Source organism: Brienomyrus brachyistius, chromosome 17 (genome assembly GCF_023856365.1).
Source record: "Brienomyrus brachyistius isolate T26 chromosome 17, BBRACH_0.4, whole genome shotgun sequence".
In the NCBI taxonomy this organism is placed as follows: Eukaryota; Metazoa; Chordata; class Actinopteri; order Osteoglossiformes; family Mormyridae; genus Brienomyrus; species Brienomyrus brachyistius.
The window spans coordinates 17,072,145-17,097,237 of NC_064549.1; the positions used below are offsets into that span (position 1 = coordinate 17,072,145).

A 25,093-nucleotide genomic window follows, 5' to 3' on the forward strand; every position below is an offset into this window, starting at 1 on the left:
TAGAAAAGGGTCTGTGTGTGTTGACATTTTGAGGTTTCAAGGTGGTGTGACCTATGGTTACTGATGCACCCCCGGCCCATCCGTCAGCTACTGAAGGATCTTAAAATAGAATGCATCAGGGATCCAAAATAATCCAAGAAAAACACAAGCTAGAAAAACAATAGCCAACAGATGTTCTTGGGTTTGAGTAAGTGGGTCCTGATATATTTGTAGCTAATCCAGAAAGTTTAAAAGTTTTTTGAATCACAACAAAACATTTCGCTGTCACAACTCAAGCACAAATCAGAGGCAGTTAAACCCTAGCAGGAATGCACTGAAAGAAAAGAGGTCTTTATTACACTCGGAGAGCCAATACTACACACTGATTACCCAAAACATTATTGACTTCATGTGGCGGTGGTCATAATGTTGACTCACTCGTAAAACAGTTATGGTATGGCATATATTAGATGGTATGCTAACATTCGGTACACATAGTCAATGATTTAGTCATGTTTAATGCAGAAGAAATGGGCATGGGTAAAGATCTGAGTGACTCTGACAAGAGCTAAATCATTATGGCCAGAAGACTGTGTCAGAAAACCGCACAGCACGGCTTGATGTACTCTGTGGTGTAACACGGTACTGTCATGGTCATCACCAAAATTATTTGCCATTTGGGCCACAGTAACCCTTTAGTTGAGTTGCCCAGATGAGATAGCATTTGTTCACATCAAGCACCAACAAGTCTTGGCCGACCAACACCCTATTGTGTCCAAGGTTTTTAGCTACTCCGACCACTTTCACTAAGCACATACCATAATACAATACAGACAGAGTTCAGTCTGGCTAGAATGAATTAGTCCTTGTCAAAGTCACTCAGATCTTTACCTCTTCCCATTTCTTATGCATTCGACATGTATATTATAAATACTCAATGTTAGCTTAACATTTAAGTATATCATAAACGTTGAAACGTACCATTTTTACAAGACGGTTAACATTATGAGCTTCACGTGGGGGTGGTCATAGTGTTTTGGCTCATCTGTATACATGTACTAATCCATCTAAATTGCTTAGAAAATAAAAGGTCAAATCAAGAATATTTTATGAGTAAGTGGGATCATGGTCTTGACTTAACGTGACTGAATTCACATTAACCTGCTGCATTTCTTCCTGGTATTGTTCCTCAATGGGAACTGGAAATCCTGCTGGTTAATTCAGACCAGGCACAAGCCTATCTTGGTAGGCTTTTCCGTGCTGCATTTTTATAGCTGGCTTCCGAAAACTGTAGGGTTCTGTTCTACAGAAGGCTTCCCGCATGCTGCCTGCCACGTTAAGATTACTGACAACCATCTGGGTAGAGGGGTAAAATCAACAGCAAGAGGCCTGTCAACATAGGCAGGGCCTTCAAAATTTAGCACATTGTAGATTTTACCTGGCCTTCCCTGAAAAAAATCTTCCACGATACTAAAGGCAAGGAGACAAAGATGTTACATTTGGAATAATGTACGTCTTGAGGATGGTTCCAACATTACTTCTCTATAAGTAAATAAGAGAACCTTCAAACAAGGACTCCACACAGTAAGATGATTCAATGTGTATTACATCAAAACTAGCGAATGAAATTTACCAAAACAAATCAGCTTAGAATCCATATAGACAATGCTTCCAAAATACTTTTGTTATCAGCAGGATAAGAAAGCTAGGCACAAATACAATGCCATTAAAACCTTTTAAGAAGAACTTGCTATGTTAGACCTGGGCTTCAGATAAACAAAGTCAGATGCAGGTGGAAGCATTAAAAATGGGGACTTGGCTTTGGAGTCTCCAGTCACAGAAGTAAGCATTACTTACAGCTACAGGGCAGAGAAAATGTAGTCAACAGACGACACCCTGGAGCTAAAGAAAAAACACACTTGGCTGCAATACAGCTACGTAATGAGTTTAGCAGGGGCCATAACGAAAGACACAATGTTAGGTTCTCTCCAAGTCCTGCTTAAGTGCTTGACAATAGGTAATGTGTTCACTTAGGTATAATAATAAAAATCAGCTGAAAGGTCTTCTAACTTCAGGGTCTTCAAAATGTGACATTCACTAAAGGCATTTCCAGTCAAGGCCACCAGCACCGGCTTTGTACATAGATGGGTGGAAGGTTTGGTTTGAGGTTGAATTTGGTTTTTATTACTCACATTCATAAATTAAGGGAGACTATGAACAATGTACTTGGATATGTACTTTTGTTTTCAGAGTACTGCCAGCCATGAAATTTGCAAGACATTACTGCATAATGACATTAACAGACAGAAGGGAAATTGAACAGGCATTTCTCTTTTTTAGATGATCCAAACTTTGATTTTGAGTTACATAAATCGGACAGCAACTGCAAAAACGTATGCCTTTAAAATTGAAGTCTTTGATTTTTTTGATACTGTAACCATAAGATTATTATACACACACACACACACACACACACACACACACACACATATTTTTTTTCATTTCCCCCATTGTCAGAACATGCATGCACTCTACTGAACTTCCATGTCCATCATCAAAATTACCTACCATATATATTCATTCTTCTGTGTTTTTATGCAGACAATCCGAAACCCAAGGTCTTCCCACCCACCCACTTATCCACATATCCTTCTATCATCCATCCATCCATTGCAGCTTATCACTGCCATCTGTAACCAATCACACAAAGCAAAGAAGAGCTGTGTGCTAAAGTTCTAATTCAGAGTCCAAGTACGTGTCTGCAAGCTAAGCAGACCTGGCTTAACTGACTTCCATAACTGACTGTGCAAAGAAATCCACAATACGAAACAAAATTAAATAAAATGTATTTCAATGTACAAATGTAGAATTTTATTACGCATCACTTCTAAAAATACAATAAATAAATACATAAATCAGGGCTGCATGATATCACATCGTGATACAATCACGACATAAGCTCATGCGTAATAATCACTAGGGCTTATGTAGTGGCCGTAAAAATTAGCCCAGATGCCGGCTTTTCTGTGTTATACAGACATTTACTTATGCCCACTATTTGATACACAGATTAGTAGTATACCTAAAACCTTACAGTATTGTATTGCGATGCCCAAAACTTATTAGTCTATATAAATTTTGCATATCCTTATGTTTATTAAATTTGGTTAGTGTAGCACGCCACATGCTAGTATTTATCACAGAAGTGATACGCACTAAAGTGGCGGTGAAGCAAGGAACAGCTCAGCAGCCACAACATATTTTAAGAAAGGAGTTACTGTGAATAAATGAGAGGTCAGTGGTGTGGTGGTACTTTTTGAAGTTTAAAGTTTAAGGATAAGTGTAAACGTAAGGCATACTACTAATCTGCTTATCAAATTGTAGGCATAAGTAAACAACCATACAGTGCCAAATTGCTGGTGTCAGGACAGTATCTTCATGCCCATTATCTAGACCCCTGTAATCACATTATATTTGTCGGCACTGATTTTTCTGTTGGCATAAATGGGTGGTGTTGCTGCAAGTTATCTGACATACTCTGTTGGTAGATAAACTATAGCCAAATGGAAGTTATTTTGGGTAAATTATCTCCCTTTTGTTTTATACTGTAGATAGAGCAATATTGAGCACAAACATTTCATATAATCATGATTTCATATAGTACAGCCCTGGCATAAATTCATGAGTTTAGTTATATTTTGATACCCCAAAGAAACTTTGCTAAAAACAACGGTAGCGAGCCTACACTTATATGACAACTGCTTATCCAGTCCTGGCCTGTGGAATTGCTGGAGCTTATCCCAGGCACCAGTCCATGACAGGGATTCACTACATTAATTAGCTTTGAAAGAGAGGGAGGAAAAATTACCTTCTAAACTAGGCTAATTACAGGTAACCATTACAGTTAAGCAATTCACGTTTTTTTTTCTCTCTCATTTTTTTCTAGTTCTCAGTTCCTTGCTTCCAGTAGGCAGCCAGCTTGACCAGTGTTGCCAACTGGTAATAACCAGTCACCATTACCCATCCTCAACACATTCATGTGGCAAATAGGAAAAAGCTTTGACGCCATCAGGAATCTGACTCTCTGAATAGCTGCTACTTCAGTCAGAACACAAGTGAACTTAGGAGACAGAGCACAGTCCACATACTAGCAAATACTCATGCAGGTGCAAGTTAGTTTCTGATCTCTTGTGGTGTTAATTGACATGACCTGAACCCAAACCATATTTAAGACAGATTCTAACATGACCTTAACCCTCCCTCTCGAGTCACAAACCAACAAGGGAGTCTGAAGTGATTAATAACCAGATTGCACACCAGTCCACTAGCAACTACCAAAAGACCCACACAAATACACACATGCATGCACACAAGCATGCATGCACGCGCGCGCGCACACACACACACACACCAAATAAGTCACCAATTCTTGTGAACTTGAAACGAAACCGACAAAGACTAGGCAAATTGTTCGACACACAGACAAGCAACACCTCTAAATTACAGACCCATTAGCTATTTATTTATTTATAAGAATAGTGCAGTCTAGATATGAATATCTACAGCTGGGTGCTGAGGCAGAGTGAGTTTGAGAGAATGAGATCAGCCAAGCAGACTGTAAATAGCGAGAATGCACAGGTTGTTCAGCACCATGGGAGTGCTTGGGAAACCCGGTCTGGCGTGTGTGTCCACATCTGGCTGCCTTCATACCACAGTGCACTCGAGTATGAAAGCTGCCAAAGTCCAGGCCAGCTCCAGGCCACAAGTGTCTGAGAAGCGCACGCGCACACACACACACACACACACGCACAGCACTTGTAACACTCGAGTGAGGCTCTTGCCTTCCAAAATCCTATAGTAGACCTGCAAGAGCCCTTTTTTAAGACTTTTACTTCCAAAGCCACACGTATTAAACGCTGGTGGTCACCTGAAAGTAAACACTGCCTGGCAGATACGAAAAACACCTGAGGGTCCCAGAAACAGACTGTGACACCAAAATCTTGCATAGTTTCCTACACTGGAAGTGGGGGGGGGGGGGGGGTTACTGAAGGAAGTGGAGTTTCACTCAGGGCTGGTTTTTAGGACTACTGCCTCTCAGATAGCCCACAAGAGCATCTGTAACAGGCAGGGTAAATAGTCTGTAACCAGCTGAAGCTCGTTTTTGCTCCCGAAAAGGGTCAATTGCTTATCAATTGCTTATTTCTCTTTAGCTGGATCACAGTACCTGTACAGAAGGGGAGCAGAACATTAAAATGTAAAAAAACTTGGACTACATATAGATGGAAGCTCAGAGACTTGGCCGCTGGCACATCTGTGATGCACTTCCCCAGACGCGATGAGTAATTACTGCACTTTCCCACAATGGGCCACTGAGGCATCGGAAGTCGAGTGTCAGTGTACATATACATGAGTGGGTATCATTTTAGGCCACTTCTTTGCATAACGCGCTATTCCAAGGATTTTTTATATAACATGAACTGGTAAATGAAAATTTAAAGTACACAAAGTGAATCAAAACCATAGCATATTAAACTGCACTGACTAAGTGATTATGAAATACAAAAAAAAAAAATTTTAAATCATGGAAAATAGCTAAGGAAGAAGAAGAAATACTGGAGACTTAATGCTAAATGCAGGCTGTTTGATGAGGCTTGTATCTCTGTCAAACACCAGTCGCTTTCTCTCCTGAACAGCCTTACAGTCCACCCCCCCATACTGATTTGTGGATTTCTCTCACGTCAGCAACAACCCACCTGGAATCCTATGGACACTGGAAAAGTTCTGAGGTTTCAGCTATGATCCTCTTCATTACTGTGATCAAGTTACATATCAACCTCAAGACAAACCTTAAGAAAAGAACATTTTTGCGGCCACTGAAAAACAGGGATCGTCACCTTTTCGCAATCCATACCAATGTTGTGTTCTCCTTTGTCTGAAAGGACCCTTTTCCACAGTCTGGACTGACATACAAATATTCCAACTCATACTGGAGGTAAAAATCCTTATTAGCCATTTTCTGTGGCTTCCTGCAAAGTTCTTTTCTTCCCATGTAACAGGTGCCATATGGTACTTACATGCCATAGCCCTGAAGTAAAACCTCAGCACAAATCTTCTCCATGTGCATGAAAATAAAATGCCTACAGTATGTAAATTACTTGCAGTTTAAAAATGCTGCTGCAGTTTGGTGGCTTTAAATTTATTCAGCTCCCCCATAGAAGAAAGTCATCCAAAATATTTTACCAAACAAACAGATGCTATTGCAAGGGCATTTCAGACAGAATTACTAGTCGAATTTTACCAGTCATTATTTGAATAATATTCAATTAACCCCACCCCCACTACACACAAAGAAAAGTGTATCAAGTATGGATCAAAATACTTATTCCTTTCCGTACAAAAAGAGATACTCATTGCTGCAAAATGTAAAAATAAAACACAAAAATTGCTTGAATAAATTAAACTGAAACAAATTAAAACTGAAGCAACAGCTCAAGTGCAGAAGCATACAATAACCTTTAATAATCTAGGCCTTGGGCAGTTACGGCAAATTTTTTCATTTTTAATACAATCTTAACAATACTTCTCCAGCTTATAGGCTCCTCCGTTAATTTACTGCCATACAAAATAAGACATTACTCTTGTAGCAGAAGGATAACTAAAAACTTTAAACAGAGCCGTGAAACTAGGACTGAACAATACTGGAAAAATTCATATTGCGGTATTCCAAATCTTCAATAAACACTACAATATTTATAAAACAAAAAATGAATTGGAAACGTACCCAAAATAAACTAAATGCAAATACAACTTAATCTCTTAATCTTATCTGCCAATAGTGTCTGTTGTTACTGGTTAACTTGTCAAAAAGTCTACTGGTACACTGACAATTCACTCTAATTTTTAAATTTTATTAGGAACAAAATTTGACAAACTATTAATGACAACCATGACAACCTAAATGTACAAACAAAATAAACTGCAGCAGCATAATCAGATTCTCTTACACTTGTTGCTGCGAACTGTGCCAACAGACACAAAGCAGTGACAACAAATCACTTGTTTTTTCTCAATATTGTCTCTATGGAATCCAAAATATTGCCAAAAATATTCTACACACTGAAAGACAAATGTCTTCTGCTGATTAGTTTGCTTTTTTCGCCTCACTGATTTGTTAAATTTCTCAGACACACAGCACACGATTGACTGATTAACTCATGCAGAGCTCAAGTGAAAAGAACAGAGATAAACTGCAAACTAATTACAGAATTGATAAGTAACTAATTATATTGCTACCAAATAATATGTAAAATTATTCATTTTTAAATGTGATTTTACACACATTCTTGATATTTGAACACTGTTGAGCCAACTGTACTAGATACATAACACAACACAACCATCAGGTGCTAACAGAACCTAACAGACTGCTGTGCCTAAGAGCTGATTTATACTGACACCGTTGGTAGCTGAACAGCCACTTACTCTACACTGTACCAGCAGTTTACCAACAATGTAGATTCTGTGCAGAAGTACAGCTCACCCTTATCTGCTTGCATGATAAGGCCTTTGTGCATAGTTTAAGAAATTATATCTGTGACTCGACAGAGATATGGAGAAAGGCTTTGTTGGCAAGATGAAAAAGACTGTAGACAGAAACTAACAAAATTCCAAACAATCATGAATGGACAACCAGCAAATGCACAGCAGGGTTGATTGAATTAGTGGAGCACAAGTTATGCTACTGTTTTGGTAATCAGAGGAAACTACAAGCGTCAATGGAAAAAAGGTGCAAACAGGCTCCCACATTATCTTTTAAAAATAAGATACTGTGGATAAACAAAGTATAAAGACATCAGTGGTGTGGCTGTACTTTGTCAATTTAAAGTCCGACATACAACAGACTGGTGCTGTGCACAGTAAACTCTGTTGAAAACTTACTGGAAACTAAAACTAAAACTGGAAACAGTGAGAACTTACTTCACCATTTGAAGCATTTACATCCAGTAGAACAGAGAAAATATAAGCAGTTACAGGTCACAAACATCGTCAATCAGGTTTTCCACTTTCAGTCGGTAGAAATGAGACAAATTTTCCCCACTAGGGCCGGTGCTGGTTTGACAGGGAGTTGGTTCGCACATAGTGCTCAAGTGACATGATCTGAGAACCGGACCGCATTTCCACTGGTTTAAAAAAAAAAAAAAAAAAAACTCATAACATAGCGAGTGAGTGAGCGCAGACATGCATGCACGCACACAAATGTCGACATGTAACATTTTTCAGTTAGTTAAATAATATTTTTAGACAAAGAATGTTTAAGCTTATTAATTTAATTTAATTAATTTAAGGCAACATTTCCAAGCATTATAAAGTATCACTAATTACCAATTGTTTGCTGTGTAGATATTGCAGTCAGATGGAAGATTGTGAAATGGATGATGCCAAAAAAGTCAATGGTGGGACACTAGATTCAACTGGATGAAGCTCATCCAGGACTTTAGTTTGACCCGCGGCATTTGGCCATACATCACCAATTTTTGATTGCGTCCTAACCAACAATGAATACAGAATAATGGGGCCCTTTGAAGCTTTTATCGTCCCATGCCATCTTGCGAGAATTTTATTATGTTTTGGTAATCTTTTTGTAGTTTTTTTATTATTATTATTATTATTATTATTAATGTATTAATAATATGGCTCCAAACTATGCAAGTAACCTGCTTTCTCCAGCTGTACTTTAATCTGTGCATGTTTTTAGCAAATCAAACAAATCAAATTTGTTTGAAATCAAACAAAATATTAAATACTGAAAATATCAAGTGCAGCTCTCCTGAAATTTACAAGATATTGTCCCCCCCCCCCCAAAACATCATGGGTTCACACTCTCAGACCAGAAATTCGCTGGAGCCAGTTTTTTTAGCTGACTGGCAGTGGAAATGCATGGAACCATCCATATTAGGCACCAGCCTGGCACCGGCACCAGTGTCAAATAATTGTGGTGAAACTAAAGTACAGGACGAAATGAGTAGTCTGACCTAATCTACACAGCAAAGATGCAGAAATTAAGATTTAATACTTTGTAATGCAGCTAGCTAAAGGTTAGTAAAAAAAGAATGTCACAACTAATGCTAACCAAAGCTTAGCATTACCCTAAATATTCTCTGTAAAAAAATATCATAAAACAAACTCAAAATGTTATATGCCCATTGTTGTGTGCATGTTATGCATGTTGTTTTTACCCGGTGGAAATGCGAGTCAATTCTCAGGTGGGGCCGAAGTGGCACCCTCTCGCCCCAGCACCCAGTCAGCACCGGCACAACACTAGTGGAAAAGAGGTAAGTGTCCTGCATTGGCTCAAAATGGGACACAGAGTTGTATTCTTCAATAAGGGTGGTGTGGCAATTCTACAAGCAATGTCAAATTCATTTCCTGGAGTGAGCAGTGAGGTAGTCCAAGAAAAAACACAAAACAGCAATTAACTGTACTGTGTGTTTTATAGTGTTACACACCAAGACAAAAAAAAAAAGTTTATTTTTGTATGATTTATTTATTAACATAGAATGGAATGGAATAATTTTATCTTTTTTCATGGTCTGAATATATTTAAGGTGAAGCCTAAGGAATTTTAAAGCAAAAAGAATCTGTGAAGTAAAGAATTATGTATGTAAAGAATAATGTAATTATCAACAGAATGATAACATATTTCACCATATTGCCCAGCGCTACCAGCAGAAATCCTGATTTGTCTGGTGCTACCGGCGGAATCATATTATGGAGACACTCAAGAGAGTGTCAGGAGAGACAGGGAAAATGGACAAAGTGCAAAAACACAACACTATATAACTTGGAACTAATGTGAAACTTCAGCAATGCAACAATGCAGTGACTTGTGAAACAAAGGCCATATACAGAAATGGTTTAACATGAGGGTTTGAGTAATTTTCTAGGAATAGGAAATACTAAAAAACTGGCAGAGGCCTACTCAAAGTGACTAAAGCCAAAACACTTCAACTGCAGTATTGAGAGACAGCGATACATACCGCTGTGTAGTACTGAGCATTTGATTTCCATACATTTAATCTGGGGTGCATGCAACTTTCTGAATACCGTAAGTAACCTATAAGCATTATAATTCTTTATTTGGAGGCATAAACACACTGCAAGTTTTTGTTGCACAACACAATCCGTAATTCATCCAAATGTGACTTGTTTGGTTTGAGGCTGAATACTTTTGCAAGCCACGGTATATTCTTGGCTGCTTAAAAAAATAAATCTGCACAGGAGAAATGAATTTCATAACAGCACAAGGACCCACAAATGAGACCAAGCACTGAACACTGTATTTAAACGAGAGATTCAACCACACCCCATAACAAAAATATCACATTCTAATTTACACTTGCTTGCCGATATTAAAAATACAAGTTCAGTTTTCCAGCTGGACTCACATAAAATCTGCATTCAAAAATGTATAAATGAACAAAAACAAAATCAGCTTATTTAAACCTCTCAATCACCGAATAAGGTCAAAGGTCAAATAAGGTCAACAGCAGTATGTATTCACATTTTTACAAAAAAAAGGAGCTTTTAAGAACTTCCATAAATGCATCATTCTCCTGGGAATAACATTTTCTTGTGAATGACTGCATTTGTTTACATTGACATTTTCTATAAGATATAACATTTGGTCCCATTCTCAATAATATAGTTCCTACATGAAAAATATATGTTACAGTAAATAAATAAAAGCATGTTATCACCCTGTAGAAGTTGCATTAAAAGATGCAGTGAAATGGTAAAAAAAAATGCAACTTTTTATCAAGTCAATTTCAAAAAGGATTGTGGAAAACAGCTACTAACAGAACAGTATGTGTTTTCCAACACATAACAAGATGTGAAGCTTGGTAGATGATCCTAGATATATTCTACTTTAAAATGCCAAGTATTCTGGTTTGGAAACACACAACAAAACCACTGTTTTGCTATTGAAACTTGCCTTGTATAGATCATCTACGTATGTCCTATGTTTACACACGTTCGGTTACAGGCAATACCACTGCAGTAGCACAGCAGCTGTGTGAATCATTCAGTTTCAGTCTCAGTTTCTTAAGAAAAAGTATCTCTCCCTTCTTGCATGGCCAGGAACACAGGAACTCAAGACATGCAAATCAGTCTTGACTCCATGGCGTCCTCCTCTGCTGTTGTGCTGCATCTTGCACTCACAACTTTGTCTCTCTGCTGCTGCAGCTGCAGCTGCATGCAACACTGGCATTGAAGCCAGCAAAGGAGTTTTGGGGGAGGAAGTGGAAAATTTTGGAGGACAGGTAGAATATTTTGCTGCTCCACTCTAATCCGAGAGGAAAATAGGAATGTTGACTAGGTAAGGGTGATGTTCGCATGACCACATTCCCACAGAACCACTGGCACAAACAAAGCAGAATTCTGATTGTTATTTAATGGTTGAGAGAAAGTAAGACAAGAAAGGTCGGATGGAATGCGACGGCATGAGCGGAGGCAAGTGGAAAGATGACGCCCACAGACCTGACTCACAATGTTTTCTGCCACCTGGCAAACGCCAAGCCCGTGTGCAAGACGATGCTCAGACAGTGGACGATCAGGCCACCCCCCATAACTCACACCACCTACATTTCCTGCAAGTGGAGTCTGGCCAAACGCAGGAGAAATGGACATATGATCAGTCAGATTGGCATAATTATGCAGAAACAGCAGTTCAATGATCAAAATGCATGCTATGCCTACAGCTGACAGAAATACATCAAAATGCCCCGAAGTCCATACACCAAGAAGAGTTTTTTTATTTTTTTTTTTATTTTTAATACAGGCACGGACTCCACTAGAGTCCAAGCTTAAGTTATTAATGTCAGTCTCTGGAATAACAAACTATTCTTAAAAACAAGATGAATATTCATCATGGCACAAGACTAAAAACTACAACCCTCTTTCTTCCACTTTTAGTCATCCATGCGTCGGTACATTCGTGCCAATGTGGCCGATACTACACAATTTCAGTGAAGGCAAAAGTTTTGTGTAAATCATCCATCTGTAAAGAACCCCTTCTGAAGTCTCTGCCAATGGCTTGGTTAATACAAGGTCATTTGTGTCTATACTGTATAACAGGATGTATGCATATTAGATTATGCGTCATTTCAAATATAATCTTTTTTTTAACAGAAAGCTAGAAATGCCAGTTCATTTTAAATTAAAAGGAACTGGCAAGAAGCTGGAGCCATCAGTCAAACATTATATAACGTCAGTGATACAACTTCAGTTCATTTAAATATGACGAATAATAACTGAAAATAATTTTGTATTTTCAAAGCAGGAAAGCATATCTAGTTTTCATTGCTGCAGGTTTCACCATCATCGTGTTCTATAAAATTCCAGATCCGGTCAAATAAAGAATTAAATTGCATCAATCAGCCTTTTCGGAATCTTGTTTTTTCCCCTCACTGTGTCATTACGTTTGGCTAACTAGAGATGCACACCTTTGTCAAACATAACTAGGGTTATTGAATGGGTGCGAACTTGACTACACTGACATGTTCCTTTAGTGCAAAAAAAAAAATACATTGTTATTTACAGTCTATACGAGGTTGGCTACAAGACTAAAATCAACAAGAAGAGTAATTTACAAATCAATATATTTTTAACTCTTGACTCTTTCGCTTAAGAGTATAGCAATTCCTTGCCCACAAAACAAGAAGCAATATTGGCGAAGAAGTGACTATCTTGACTGATGCCTGAACTCAGGTTTTAAATGGTTAAATCACTCTCCTTTTGGGACATACACAAGTGTTCATGCACACAGTTGAGAAGTTTGGGGCCTGAATGCAGGTAAACCCTATCTGGTGACCTGGGAGCAGTTTGTATGATAGATTTTGCCAAATAAAAATACTGCATTCTAAATGAAATATTAGAAGCCTATTTAGTGCACTCTCTCCCCCTCCCCAAATAATGCAACTTTGGGTTGATTTTCATATTTAGATATTCATCAATTTAATGTTTTGTGTTAAGATCCATCAAAGATCATAGAGATTAAATAGAGTGAAAATGAGAAATAGAATTGTCCTGTTAATATGGATCATCACATCCTATCACATCCTTCTCTTTGCTGTCACAAAGAGATGTGTCTTCAGTCTGTCTCAAAATCTTAAGTTGTACAATGTGTCTACAACGTTTGGAAAAGAAAATCTGCCTAATAATGAGTTGAGTTATCATCTTGACAAGATCAAGTGTCCAAGCTGACCTTCTCTTTGCTGTTACTATACAGTGCTTCAATTTTGATGTGATCAGGCAAACATTTCCAGGCTGGCACCCTGGTGCATTATGCATAAACACCCACACAACACCTGTGCAAAAATCCACCAAATAGTTCTTCAGTTATCGTCTTAAGCAAAATGTCTACGAAAGCAGACCAGTGTACTAAACCCATATGCATTTCCCTACGTCCCAGAAATACACACACACACACACACACACACACACACACACACACACACACACACACACACACACACACACACACACACAATAATCAAAATGGATTAAATTCCCTGTTCTCTACTACATAAAATCGTAACATACCTGTATCGATAAACAACCCTATAGGCATAGTCATTTTTTTTAGCCTGGTCTGAACTTCCTGGCTAAAAGCGCCATAACCCTTATACATCATTATGTGGTATCATTTATAAGCATTGGCTCATTTGCACAAGGACAAGTATGAGTACATGAGCAGGGTATCTGACTCTATACTGATATGGTGCATTCCTAATAGCCAAGTGTTGTATTAAAAGGTATTAATTTTGTTACTAATAGGGTTCAATTTGTATTCTTCATGATGCTACACTTGCATTCTGCTCACCACTAGGAGAGAACTCAGAAACTCTACAGGATCCAAGAATTTTCACGAATTAGACAACCAGCTCTCTCCAAAATCAACTGAACACAAAATATTTTGAGGGTAGGGGAAGAAAAAATATTAAATAAAAATTAAACATTAAAGAGAAAAAACAATATCTTAACAATGGGATATCAGATATCAACCATGAAGTTGCCCATGTACATTCCCAGACCTAGCTGGTAATTTGCATCTATGCCCTGACTCATGCCCTGAGTTAGATACCGTTATTCTTTTGAAATGGTAACTGCCCAAAATTTTTTGATTACCAGTGAAAGAGCCCAGAGTCAGGGATTCATGATAGGGCATTCGTTTAAAGAAAACCATGACCAGGAGCAGAAGGCACTAAGGTCAAGGCCCTCCCCTATGTTCGTAAATGTGGTGCAGGGGTCACAGAATTCATCAGACGACAGCCCATCTGCCAAAGGAGTGCAAAACATCACTTACTGCGAATACAGTTTATATCCCTGACCACTTCATTTATGCCACTGCAACCTCTCCCGCCACATTGCAATAATGTGCAAGGTTCATCTGCCAATGGGCTTCTTTCAAGAGAAACATTTTAGCTTGATTGGGAATCTTCTGGCTGGAAGCTTCCAAGATAGGGATGAATTGGCTGGCAGACATTATGCCTTCTGCATCTAACTTCACTTCCACGCACAAAATGTACATATACACCTTGAAAGACATGATGTCCACATGACAACTCAGCTCAGTAAGTGCAATGAAGTTAAAAGTTACCTGGACAACTGCATGGCTCAAAGCCAGGCCGGTAAACATAAATAACTATAGAAAATATCAAAGCAAATACACCAGCACGACAATCAAGAGAAATTTTTAGGTCTCCAGAAGCAGTATGTCAGGCTGCTAACACATAAGAGAACACAATATGCACATAAGTTCCACAATATAGTGGTTTGGCCTATATCTAAACATGAAAAAGAACAACAATTATATAACAAAAAAAGCAGGAAACTTTGCCACCAAACCATTAAATTTAGATCAACTTTAAATTAAAAATTCCGACAACTCAATATCTGTGCACATGCATGAATGCAGGTTTTTAAATCTACAGAAATATACAAACACACAATGTTACTCCACCAAACTTTCAGAAACATAATACCAATTCTGCATGATAGTAAAACATTCAACACAAACTCATCAGCAAATTAAAACGCAAAAGTCCCATCTGAATTAAGTACAGAACTTTCTGAGAAACATGCAAATACATATTTGGTGCTGAAAGCATTGTCCTAAAGAAAAACTTTAAATCTTGCAGCCTGATAGCGTTGAATCCGAGAGCCCAGGATTAAAATCCTTTGCCCGTCCCCACACCCTCAGTTCAAGCAAAAAAAAAAGTTAAAAGGCCCATTTCATTCCTTAACCCTCATTAGACCTGCTCCCTTAACATACTTATGCGTTTTCAAGTTTTTTTCCCTCCTTTAACCTGCAATTTAGTAGACTCCATTACTATATTTGTTTCAAATCACACACCCTTGAGAGCCGAAACTATATAGCTGTGCAGTTTAATTACAGACCACAGTGGCTCTAACCATATCTTTGCTCCCCTCCTCCATCACCATCGTTAAAGACCTGGCACAAAAAAAATGGAGACAAACAGAGGGCATGCCGCAATGTTGATTGGCCCACGGTTTTGTGTCGTCACAGAAAAATCCAGAAATGAGGTCTGGGGCCAGTCTTACTGACGGCCCCTAGGACCACATTGCAGAGATGGGGCGGAATAGTCACACAGTGCTAGAATATAGTTGTAGGCCAAAAACAGACCATAGTGCGCAGGCACAGAGAAATAAGTGCAGCGCCATGGGACAGCCCATGTTTTGACTGAATCAATGATGCCTTGTATTGTGATTGAAGGGTCTTTTCTACCTGGGCCTCGGACAGCAATAGGTGTTGGCTTGTCAGCTTCCCAGCGTCCTCAAAAGGCTGGGCGAGGTTGCTCACTAGCCTACAGCCTGGCGACAGGTCAATAACTCCAGACTCCAGCAGCGACCCCCTTCCTCCCCTACTCACTGAAAAATGCATTCATTTCCCCTCTAGCTTCAACACACCCAACCCTGAGAGAGTTTTCTCCTCAATGTATCTACTGTGTATCCACCTCCATGTCCCGCTCAAAGCACTTCTCACTTTCCATCATGTCTAGCTCTCCTCCTGAAGTCTTCCTTGGATAATTGTCCCTCTTGCAACTGGTCTCCTACCAGTCAATACTAGCACAACTAATACTAGGGTCAAGTGATTTAAAAACAAAATGTATATTAAGGGACAAACTAAAGGTTAAACAAAAGTTTCTGCATCTCAGCACTGTCTGTTCTGAATATACCCTCACCTTTATAATTGTAATATGTTATATGTATTATTACGAATTATCAGTTAAAAATAAGCAAACCGGAACATAATATATGAATAATACAATTTCAGACTTTAATAGTTAATTCTTAACAGCATTCATCAATGTTTTTAAAACTACTTCCAACATACCAGGGTTCACATTTCAAAGAACAAAAAATAACAAATGCATTGCTAAATACAATTTCTTTGAATCTCTTAATTCAGTCAAATACCAGAATAATTCATAATTTTAAAGGAATCATTCCTATAAACCAGAAGGGGGGGGGGGCTGTCGGAACAGCAGAATTGTATTCCCCAGATAGCCCCATCACTTGCTCCACCCGTCTAATCCGTACTCCATGCACACTCACCAACCTCTACAGTCTATAGATGTACTGTACTGGATAGACTTTAAATGTGAAAGCCAATGAACGTGTTTTTTTACCGCAATGCTGCGAGTCCTAGTGACTCAGAATCTACACCTGTTCATTTATTGCACAATCCACTTACAAGCCAATTTACAAAAGAAAAAGGTGGTTACCTGTATTTCTTTGTGCATGTCTTAACGTCCATGTCTGAAAATGTCATTATTTTAAACATTTACATTCTACATATTTATTTTTTGCACTATGACCAACATTTTCCCTGACATAACAGTACGAACTATGACAGATACACTAATTGTATATACAGAGCCCTTTCTTCATGCGCACAAAGTACATTTGACAAATGCACACTTAACTGATGCTTTGATCCTAAAGGACTTTCAGCAGAGGGAAGGGCTACAAATTATATGTGTTTCCTGGGACTTAAATCCATGAACTCTGCATTGGAGCACTGTTGACGCTATGCTAGACCATGCTTTAGGTTATGTCCACACAAAATGTAAAATCGAGCTTACAGCCAGATAATACAATACAAATCATGTCCCATTCTGATTCAAAATGTGACACAGCATTATATTTTTCAATATAGGATGATCAAGCAATATACAGGATGGGTGCAAATTCTAATTTTCAGATTTACCAAAAGAAATAATTGCCGAACTACACTGACATGTTCCTTTTGCAAAATAAACTGAGAAAAAAAAAAAATTACATTCTCATTTACATTTCTCATATACATGGGATTAGCTACAATAAACAATAACAGTATTTACAAATCAAAGCACTGTTTATGATGGTAACATTTCACCATAGTGGCCCGCCATGTCAAAATCTTTGCCACCACGGCAAAAGCACATCAAACCATCCAATCATCTAATCCAATGCCTTGGTGACTCTCCCAGGAAACCCGATGCCTGTCCCCACCCCCCAAGCATGCATTACAAAATTTAGCTGGTTAATAGCATTAATGAACTTGCTTAGATATTTTCCAAGGAAAAGAAAACAGACAAGGTACAGATTTGGTATTTAGTTGGGTGGGGAGAGATGATGCATCTCTTTCCTCTTTTACACCCCATTCTCTCTCTCATACACATTCATAATTGTAAACATATCATTATGGTACTAGGTAGGAATGGGTGCAAAAATGATAAGTTGACCCATGGGGAAAAGAAAACTAGGCTATATTAATTCATATAATTAAGTGCCTGTTCACCTGCATATACCTATGTACACCCATGACCTAATACCTACATTGTTTTCAGTGGTACTACTCCCCCCCAGTCATATTGCCCCCATGCCAAACCTCTTGATCCACAGGAAACAAAATATTTTTAACTCTTGGCACTTTCACTTAGAATAAGCTATACCAGTTTCTTGCCAACAAATGAACAAAGAATACTGACAAAGTACCTGCATCTTGCCTGATGCGTCAAGTCACCTTTTGAATTATTAAATGTTGTTAAATTGCTCTCCTTTTAAAACATACATATTTGTGTGTGCGCGAACATACATACACACACTCACACACAGCTGAGAGCAAAGCTCGGGGTCCAACTGCATGGTGAAGCCATTTATCCAGTGACCCTGGAACACTTTGTGCGACTTGTTTAATGTAATTGTTGGGACAGCCACAGTTGATGACGTCAATGCTGAAATTTGTTGACATCAATATTTTAAATCGCTGCATCTTTAAAAAAATATTTTAAAAGAAATTTCCTTTATGATTTCTGAACACTTTATTATAATAAATGAATCCTTAAATATTACTACGTAATTATGTGAGTAGTTAAAATTATCACCAAACAGAAAGGTGATTTGCACATTGCGTGGCACTAGCGTTATGCAAGAACACCTGAAGAAAAAACACACAAGTGCCATCCTAGATGGTTGACCGCAAGAGTAGGCGAAACCAACATAAGTGTTGTCTGTTTGTGTTTATTATATCACCATTAGTATGGAGAGCTTTTTTTTGTCCTTGTAGCTGCTAAATACACTCATAATTAAAGTCCTAAACTTGTCTGCCTGCTGCCTTAGAATTTCCATTGAATAAGTGTTTTAGAAAATGTTTTGGCTAAAATCTGGGCTTATTCTACTTTGACCGTGCCAATGTGTTAATTTGTGCGCAATAGGCTTGTTGGGACCCAGGGTTGTCAACTTTAGTCAGCTGGCTGGCGTGAGATTTTAAATTCACGACTAGTCTGCATAATCACAGTTTTATTACCTTAAAGGTTTGTATGGTTTGCAAACTACCCCAAAGCATTTGATGTGGCTAATTATAAGTTTATAATGGAATAAGATAGAGTTGTCGTAAGATTTTGTGCGCGAGCGTGAGAGTCTGAAAGCGTGAGTGTCGCGCCAGATGCATGACAGTTGGCAACCTTGGGGACTAGTGCTGTTATCATAAGCTTAAGCTGAAACAAAAACAGAAAATAATTTGTGAAATGAAATAAAAATGAAAACTATATTTACCAAGACAAAGAATCAGACTGAAAAAGTGCACTATAAAGTCTCAAGAAAACATCATTAAAAGACAACCTTACCCACACTCCCTACATCTCCAGACAACAAAAAATTACATTAAATAGAAAAAAAATTATCAATATAAAACTTTACTACAGAATACTCAGAAAACATCTTTGTCCAAGTCTTTCCTAAACCCATGGGGCACAGGAAAGACTTGGACAATGAAGATTGGAAAAGATCGGACAGATAATCATGCTGAGGAGATCAGGTGTCTGAGCTGCCCTTTTCTTTGCCATCACTATGTAGCAATCCTTGAATTTTGGGGTGATCTACCTCAAAATTTGACCACTTTCAGTCTGTCACCCCAACAATATACTGGTAGAATTTGAAAAAGATCTGTAAAATACTTTTAGAGTTACCAGACCAAGGGTCTCCTACAGCTGCCGTTTTCTAATATTGCTTCCACACAGCGCTACTGCTTCATTTTTCAAATTTGTCTGAAAATGAAATTAGGTGTAGATCTTGTGATTTGTGAAGCAGTAATATAATATGACACATCAAATTCTTTTTGACACATTCACAAGGTTGAATTTCTGCTTTCATCCTTCCCTTGGCTGCCATTAAGCAGCATAGCTTCAACTTTGGGGCGATCTGTCTCAGTTTAATCAGTTCCAATTCGTCTCCCATACAATACCTCTGTAAAGTTAGAAAAATGTCCAACAAACTGTTTTTGAGTTATTGTCTTAACAAGCAAAATCTCTGAGATGGTGGAGCACACCTAAAACCACATATATTCCCTGTCCGGAGAAAACAATAGGAGGAAAATACAGTAAGTACAATAGATAAATGGGAGCAGTATAGTGGGAGTCCTTTACTTCTGCATGAGCGTTAGAGGTTACAAACATGTAAGTTCTCCAGTCAGCCCATGTACACACACACACACACAATAAACAGTTGTGTCTCAATCACCAAAAAACCTTAACAGTAGGACAAAATGGCCAAAAGTGGTTGTAAGAGTACAGGAAAATGCAGGCATCATCTTCACCATTAATTCCCATAGGCCGACAAGGTGACTCGGTGGTTTATAGAGCAAAATTGCAAGCATAACGTTACACATGAGGTCCGACCAAATCCGGGCAACCACAAGAGCTTTAAATTGTATATCCTGCTTATGTTTGCAAATATGAAATAATATATAATAAAAACTTTGATGTATTTTGCGGCTGTCTTGCGTTCAAGCCCGCCGAGGCCAAGAAACTGCTGCGCCAAATACACATATGAATAGATATACAATATAAACAGATAAATGAGTGCCAACCAGGATGCCAGCCTCCTCACAAAAGCAGCCAAGCAGTTATTCGGAATACAACAATAGAATAATGTTGTTGCCCTCGACTACGTTACATTTTGTTTGACTACATCGTTTCAAAAGTGACAAAACAGGAGAATAAAAAGCTGATAACGAAGGTAGCGGCCGATTTCGTTTTCCGCGCATCGCCGCAATGTCGGCTGTTACCATGACAGCGGTGACCCCAACAGAAGCACGCGCAGGAGACCGCTGGCAAGCCGGGTCCGGTTACCCCCATTACAACTGGCACTGGACCCCAGCTTATCCTACAGTATAACATTACTCTTCTGGCTACTACATATGTAGGGAGGCATGAGACACAACTTGGAATCACATCCTCTACTACTTATTCCGGCCATGGCCGCCAAATGCGTCGCCAGTTACAAGTTACCTCCGAAGCCAAGTACCGCAGAACACACCGCTTTACGAGTTAGCTGGTTTACTACCTAAACGCAGTCGTGTGACCCGGCTAGTCAGGCAAGCCGACCTGACCCACTTGGGGAAGTGCTCTTACTATCAACTCGCCAACTTTTGGCGAAAGATAGCGGCACTGGCAGCAGCAAAACTAGCCGTGTGGCCAGTACTCACACCAAATGACCACATATGGGAACAATAAACCGCCTATATAAAACACAGGGCAACACATTAAATACGTGGAACTTTTCAGCATATGAACAATTCAGTTCGATACAGCTGGCAACTTTTTTTCCTTCACTTCGAATCAGGGCGATTTTCTGGGAATCCGCTAAAGGAGCCCAGTACTGCTCATTTATGATACACGCTCGCCCGTTAACACTTACAGTTCAAGCAAACGCAACTCACCGGTAAAGAAAAACAGGAGAAGTAGTACTCTGCCCCCCAATCCCAAGTAAGAAGGCATATTCCTGTGATAATATATTAATATAACCGCCATGATAACCCCAAATCACAGTTGGTCTCAGACTCGGTGTTTCTTAACTCCGAAGACTCGGCGCCTGCTTCCCGTGGGGACCGAGCTGCGCCTGGCTGTACCACTTCGCTGCCTGAAATAGGGGTGCGCTGGACACCTGACTGTCCTAAAGCCAACTTTCATAAAAGAAGCCAGTTTCACATTTCACTAAATCATTTCTGCATAAGCGGTAGCTACTCAATGAAATATTTGGAAACCGAAGCCGCATATTTAATCAATATACAAGCGAGTGGCTAGGTATAAGCATTTCAGAATCGTATTTCTATTGCTACCGTGTGAAGTGCTGCGAAAGCAATGTTATGCTCTTAATTATTGTTTCTGCGTTGAGAATTTGTTGTGAAATGTTGTCACGAATTTTTTGATGACATTTTTGCTTAATTGTACGATTATACTTAATGAGGTCTAATGTTGCTTTCCAATTACATTCAGCAATAATTACATTCAGGAGCGCCACTAGAGATTTATGAAAAGGGAGGCTAAACTTTTACTTGGGGATCTGACTTAAAATACAACGAACAAGAGCACGTCATTTAAACAAATTAGTGTACATTTATGACCCCCCCCTCCAAAAAAAAAAAAAAAAGAGTTCTAGTGATGGCCCTGCTCACATTATTTTCTGGTATATTTTTCTCATACTTTATGGGTATTACAACTCTGCCTATATCCCTTGTCAGTGACCTCGCACTGGGTCATACGTAACCATTTTCATCCCCTCCAGACTAGGTACTGCTTAAACAGACCATGGCCAGAACCGGATCTAGGCATAGGCAAACTGGACAGCTGTCTAGGGTCGGCCTGCCACATGGGGGGCCAGAAAAAGTCCCAGGTCTACCGAGGGGGACCCAACCCAATCGGTGAAATCTAATGAGGGGGGCCCCACCCCAAAATTTATTTCTGTCTATGGACTTCCCGAGGGCCCCTGAAAAGATAGATACAGCCCCGGCTATGGCTAAAGTCGCATGCAGTATTTTTTTTTGCACTGCATACGGTACACCTAAATTTATATTTTAGTAACTGGGCATCTGAGTTACTGAATTGGTAGCAGCAAGTGTTGAATCATTGTGACATATGGTGGCAGCGGTGGGATTCACTGCCTATGGGTCTGATATGGCAGAGAAGTCCAGAGGAGCTGGCAGGCAATTCAGTGGATTAGACTGGATTATCATTGATGCAAGGGCGTAGATTTAGGTATGGATGGTAGAGATGTGTCCCGTCCAATATTGTAGGAGTACTGTGTGTGTTTGGAGGGTGGGGGGTGGGGGTTCAGGGCTGATATAGTCCTTACCAGTGTTGAAATCAAACCTATGTTCTTGCAATGATGGTTGACAAAGCACTTTGGATCTCTTTGTTGAAGGTTCTAGTCAAAGTGGAAGAACAAGGTCTGGCTAATTTATTATTGTCATGTAAAGGTAGACATGAACAAAGCCTATGTGTTGGATAGTGCTACGTCTGTTTTCATGGAGGGGGGGGGAGATCCACAGGAAAATGTTTGTTTGTTTGTTTGTTTGTTTGAATCTTTTGCATAATTTATGTTGTGTTGTTCATGGTGTGAAATGATTAAAAATGAAGCTATCTCAGCCAGAAACCCAACACTATGCTCTAATTATGATAATATTATTAATTAGAATAATTAAAGACTGATAGTAAAATACTTGTATTTTTAGTTACAGGTCATGCTACCCTTATAAGAACTAGAATGCTATTTAAAAAGCCAGTTGATTATCCACAGTACTTGTACATATATTATAGCGCCCCCTACCTGCATAAGTAAGCCAACTCTGTATTCATTACAAGGGGATTTATCATATTGCATCGTTTGTGACTGACCCAGTGCTGACCTCTGTGGCCTGATTTTGTACATGTGCCAAACAAGTGCCTCCCGAATGTCAATCAGACTCACTGTAGCCTACAGAGAAATACTATGTCACCTTACAAATTCTACAAACATGTGAGACTTACTGTGATGTGGACCTGGCTGATACACACTCCCAAAAAGGCAGAGGTTAAAACAGGAGGAATTGCTTGTTATAGGAAAATACAAAAAAACTGACATCATGCACCACAATACATGTAAACTCGCTTGAGTGTATATATATGCAGAAAATGAACCTGCACAGGTGAATAGGTCACTCTTGACAGGTGTGGAACAAGCCCTCCTTGAACATTTTCTGGCATCAAGTGAGGGGTCAAATTTCTTCTGAAAACAACAGTGGACTAAGCCTCACAGTAGCTCACTAACCAGCTGCAAAAGAGACAAATGTTTTAAAAAAAGACAAAGGTGTGAGGGGACAAATGATAAAAACTTATGTGTTCGGGTAAAATGGTGCAGACAATGCAGACAGAAATAAAAATACTGAGCTATTAAGGCAAAGCACAGAATTTCAAGCTTCCACCACAGAGACTGCATTCCATGAAAAAAAAAATGCGTAAATACAGGGCAATAAAGGTAGTGCAATTACACTCACTAGCAGCTCTGCCATGGTGAGGGCAAACAGCAGGGCCCAGTCAAGTATGTGAGGTATTCCTCACGTCTGTGCAAAAGGAATGATGAAAAGTAGTGAGCTGCATGGACTTTATTTGACCTCTTTTCTGGCCGAGGGACACAAGGGAAGCAAAACTGAGGCTTACTGTCTCACTTGTGCAACAGGGAAGCCTGAGGTGGATTGCTGACAGAAAAAATATGGCATTTTTTACCCAAATAGTGTGAATTTGGCTCCATTGTAATTCCCGAGAAAAAAAATGGCCTGGAGCAAAGCATGATGGTCCCCCCTCCTAAGATGTGCATGACTGACATCCCATAGATTTGTGCTATGTAGCTGTGATGCCAGATCACACAGTACTGCTAGTTGTAGTATATTGGGTTAAAGGTTTCTTGTGCTTGTCTTTTTAGCACAGAAGCACAGGAAAGGGTCTATCTATCCATTATCTATACCTGCTTGTCCTATGCAGGGTAGTGAGGGTGCAGAGCCTATCCCAGAAGCAAGAGGAGCAAGGCAGGGAATAATCCAGTATGGGGCACCAGCCCATCACAGCAAAGAAAAAGATCTCACGGATAAAACAGTGCCTCTTGTAAACCTTTTTCCATCACTCTGTGTCTAAGAAAAATTGAAATTTAAACTTCCTTTCTTTGCATAGGGTTATTAGTCTAAAAAACAAAAGTAGCATTAATTAACTTTAAGTTTGAGCAGGCATTGTTTGCGAATGGCTAACAAAGCATTCATAGCTTTCCGCATAATTATGTCATACCACACTAGAGCAGCAGGTGGCACCAACCAGACAGACCTCCCAGAACCCTAGGAAGTGACGTCATTGTGTTCCAAGGGTGGATTGTTGAAAGATTAGAACCACCTGTGCTTCACAAGAAATGCAATTTCAGCCAATGTGTAACTGTAACATTTGTTTCTGCTCAATATTGAGTTGCTCGCCTATGGGAAAAAATACACAACCACCACTGTTGGTGGTTTGTGATGCTTTGTGATTTTTATGTTAGAACTTTCTGAGCTTTCTTCCAGTTTTGTCTCCCCTCAAGGAACTTTATCCTTGGGTAAAGATATTTCATGCTCACAACCCTGGCCTGTGTCTGCTGGGTGCTTTGTTGGTTTTGGATTTGTGACAGCAAGATTAGCACAGCACATGATGAAGTACTGAGAGCCTCACTAGCTAACAAGGGTGTGCTGCCGGGAACGACACACAGGTCGCTA

General features: G+C 39.2%; 1 protein-coding gene across 1 annotated transcript in view; it reads right to left on the reverse strand.

Moving 5' to 3' along the window:
• The window catches only part of nectin3a (nectin cell adhesion molecule 3a), a 38,516-nt gene extending 17,073 nt beyond the window's left edge, over nt 1–21,443 (reverse strand). The window contains exon 1 of the mRNA XM_048981721.1: nt 21,266–21,443. Coding sequence (XP_048837678.1) covers nt 21,266–21,356 — 91 coding nt within the window. The 5' untranslated portion in view covers nt 21,357–21,443. The remainder of the gene's footprint in view (nt 1–21,265) is intronic.
• Between the last annotated feature and the right edge of the window lie 3,650 nt (nt 21,444–25,093).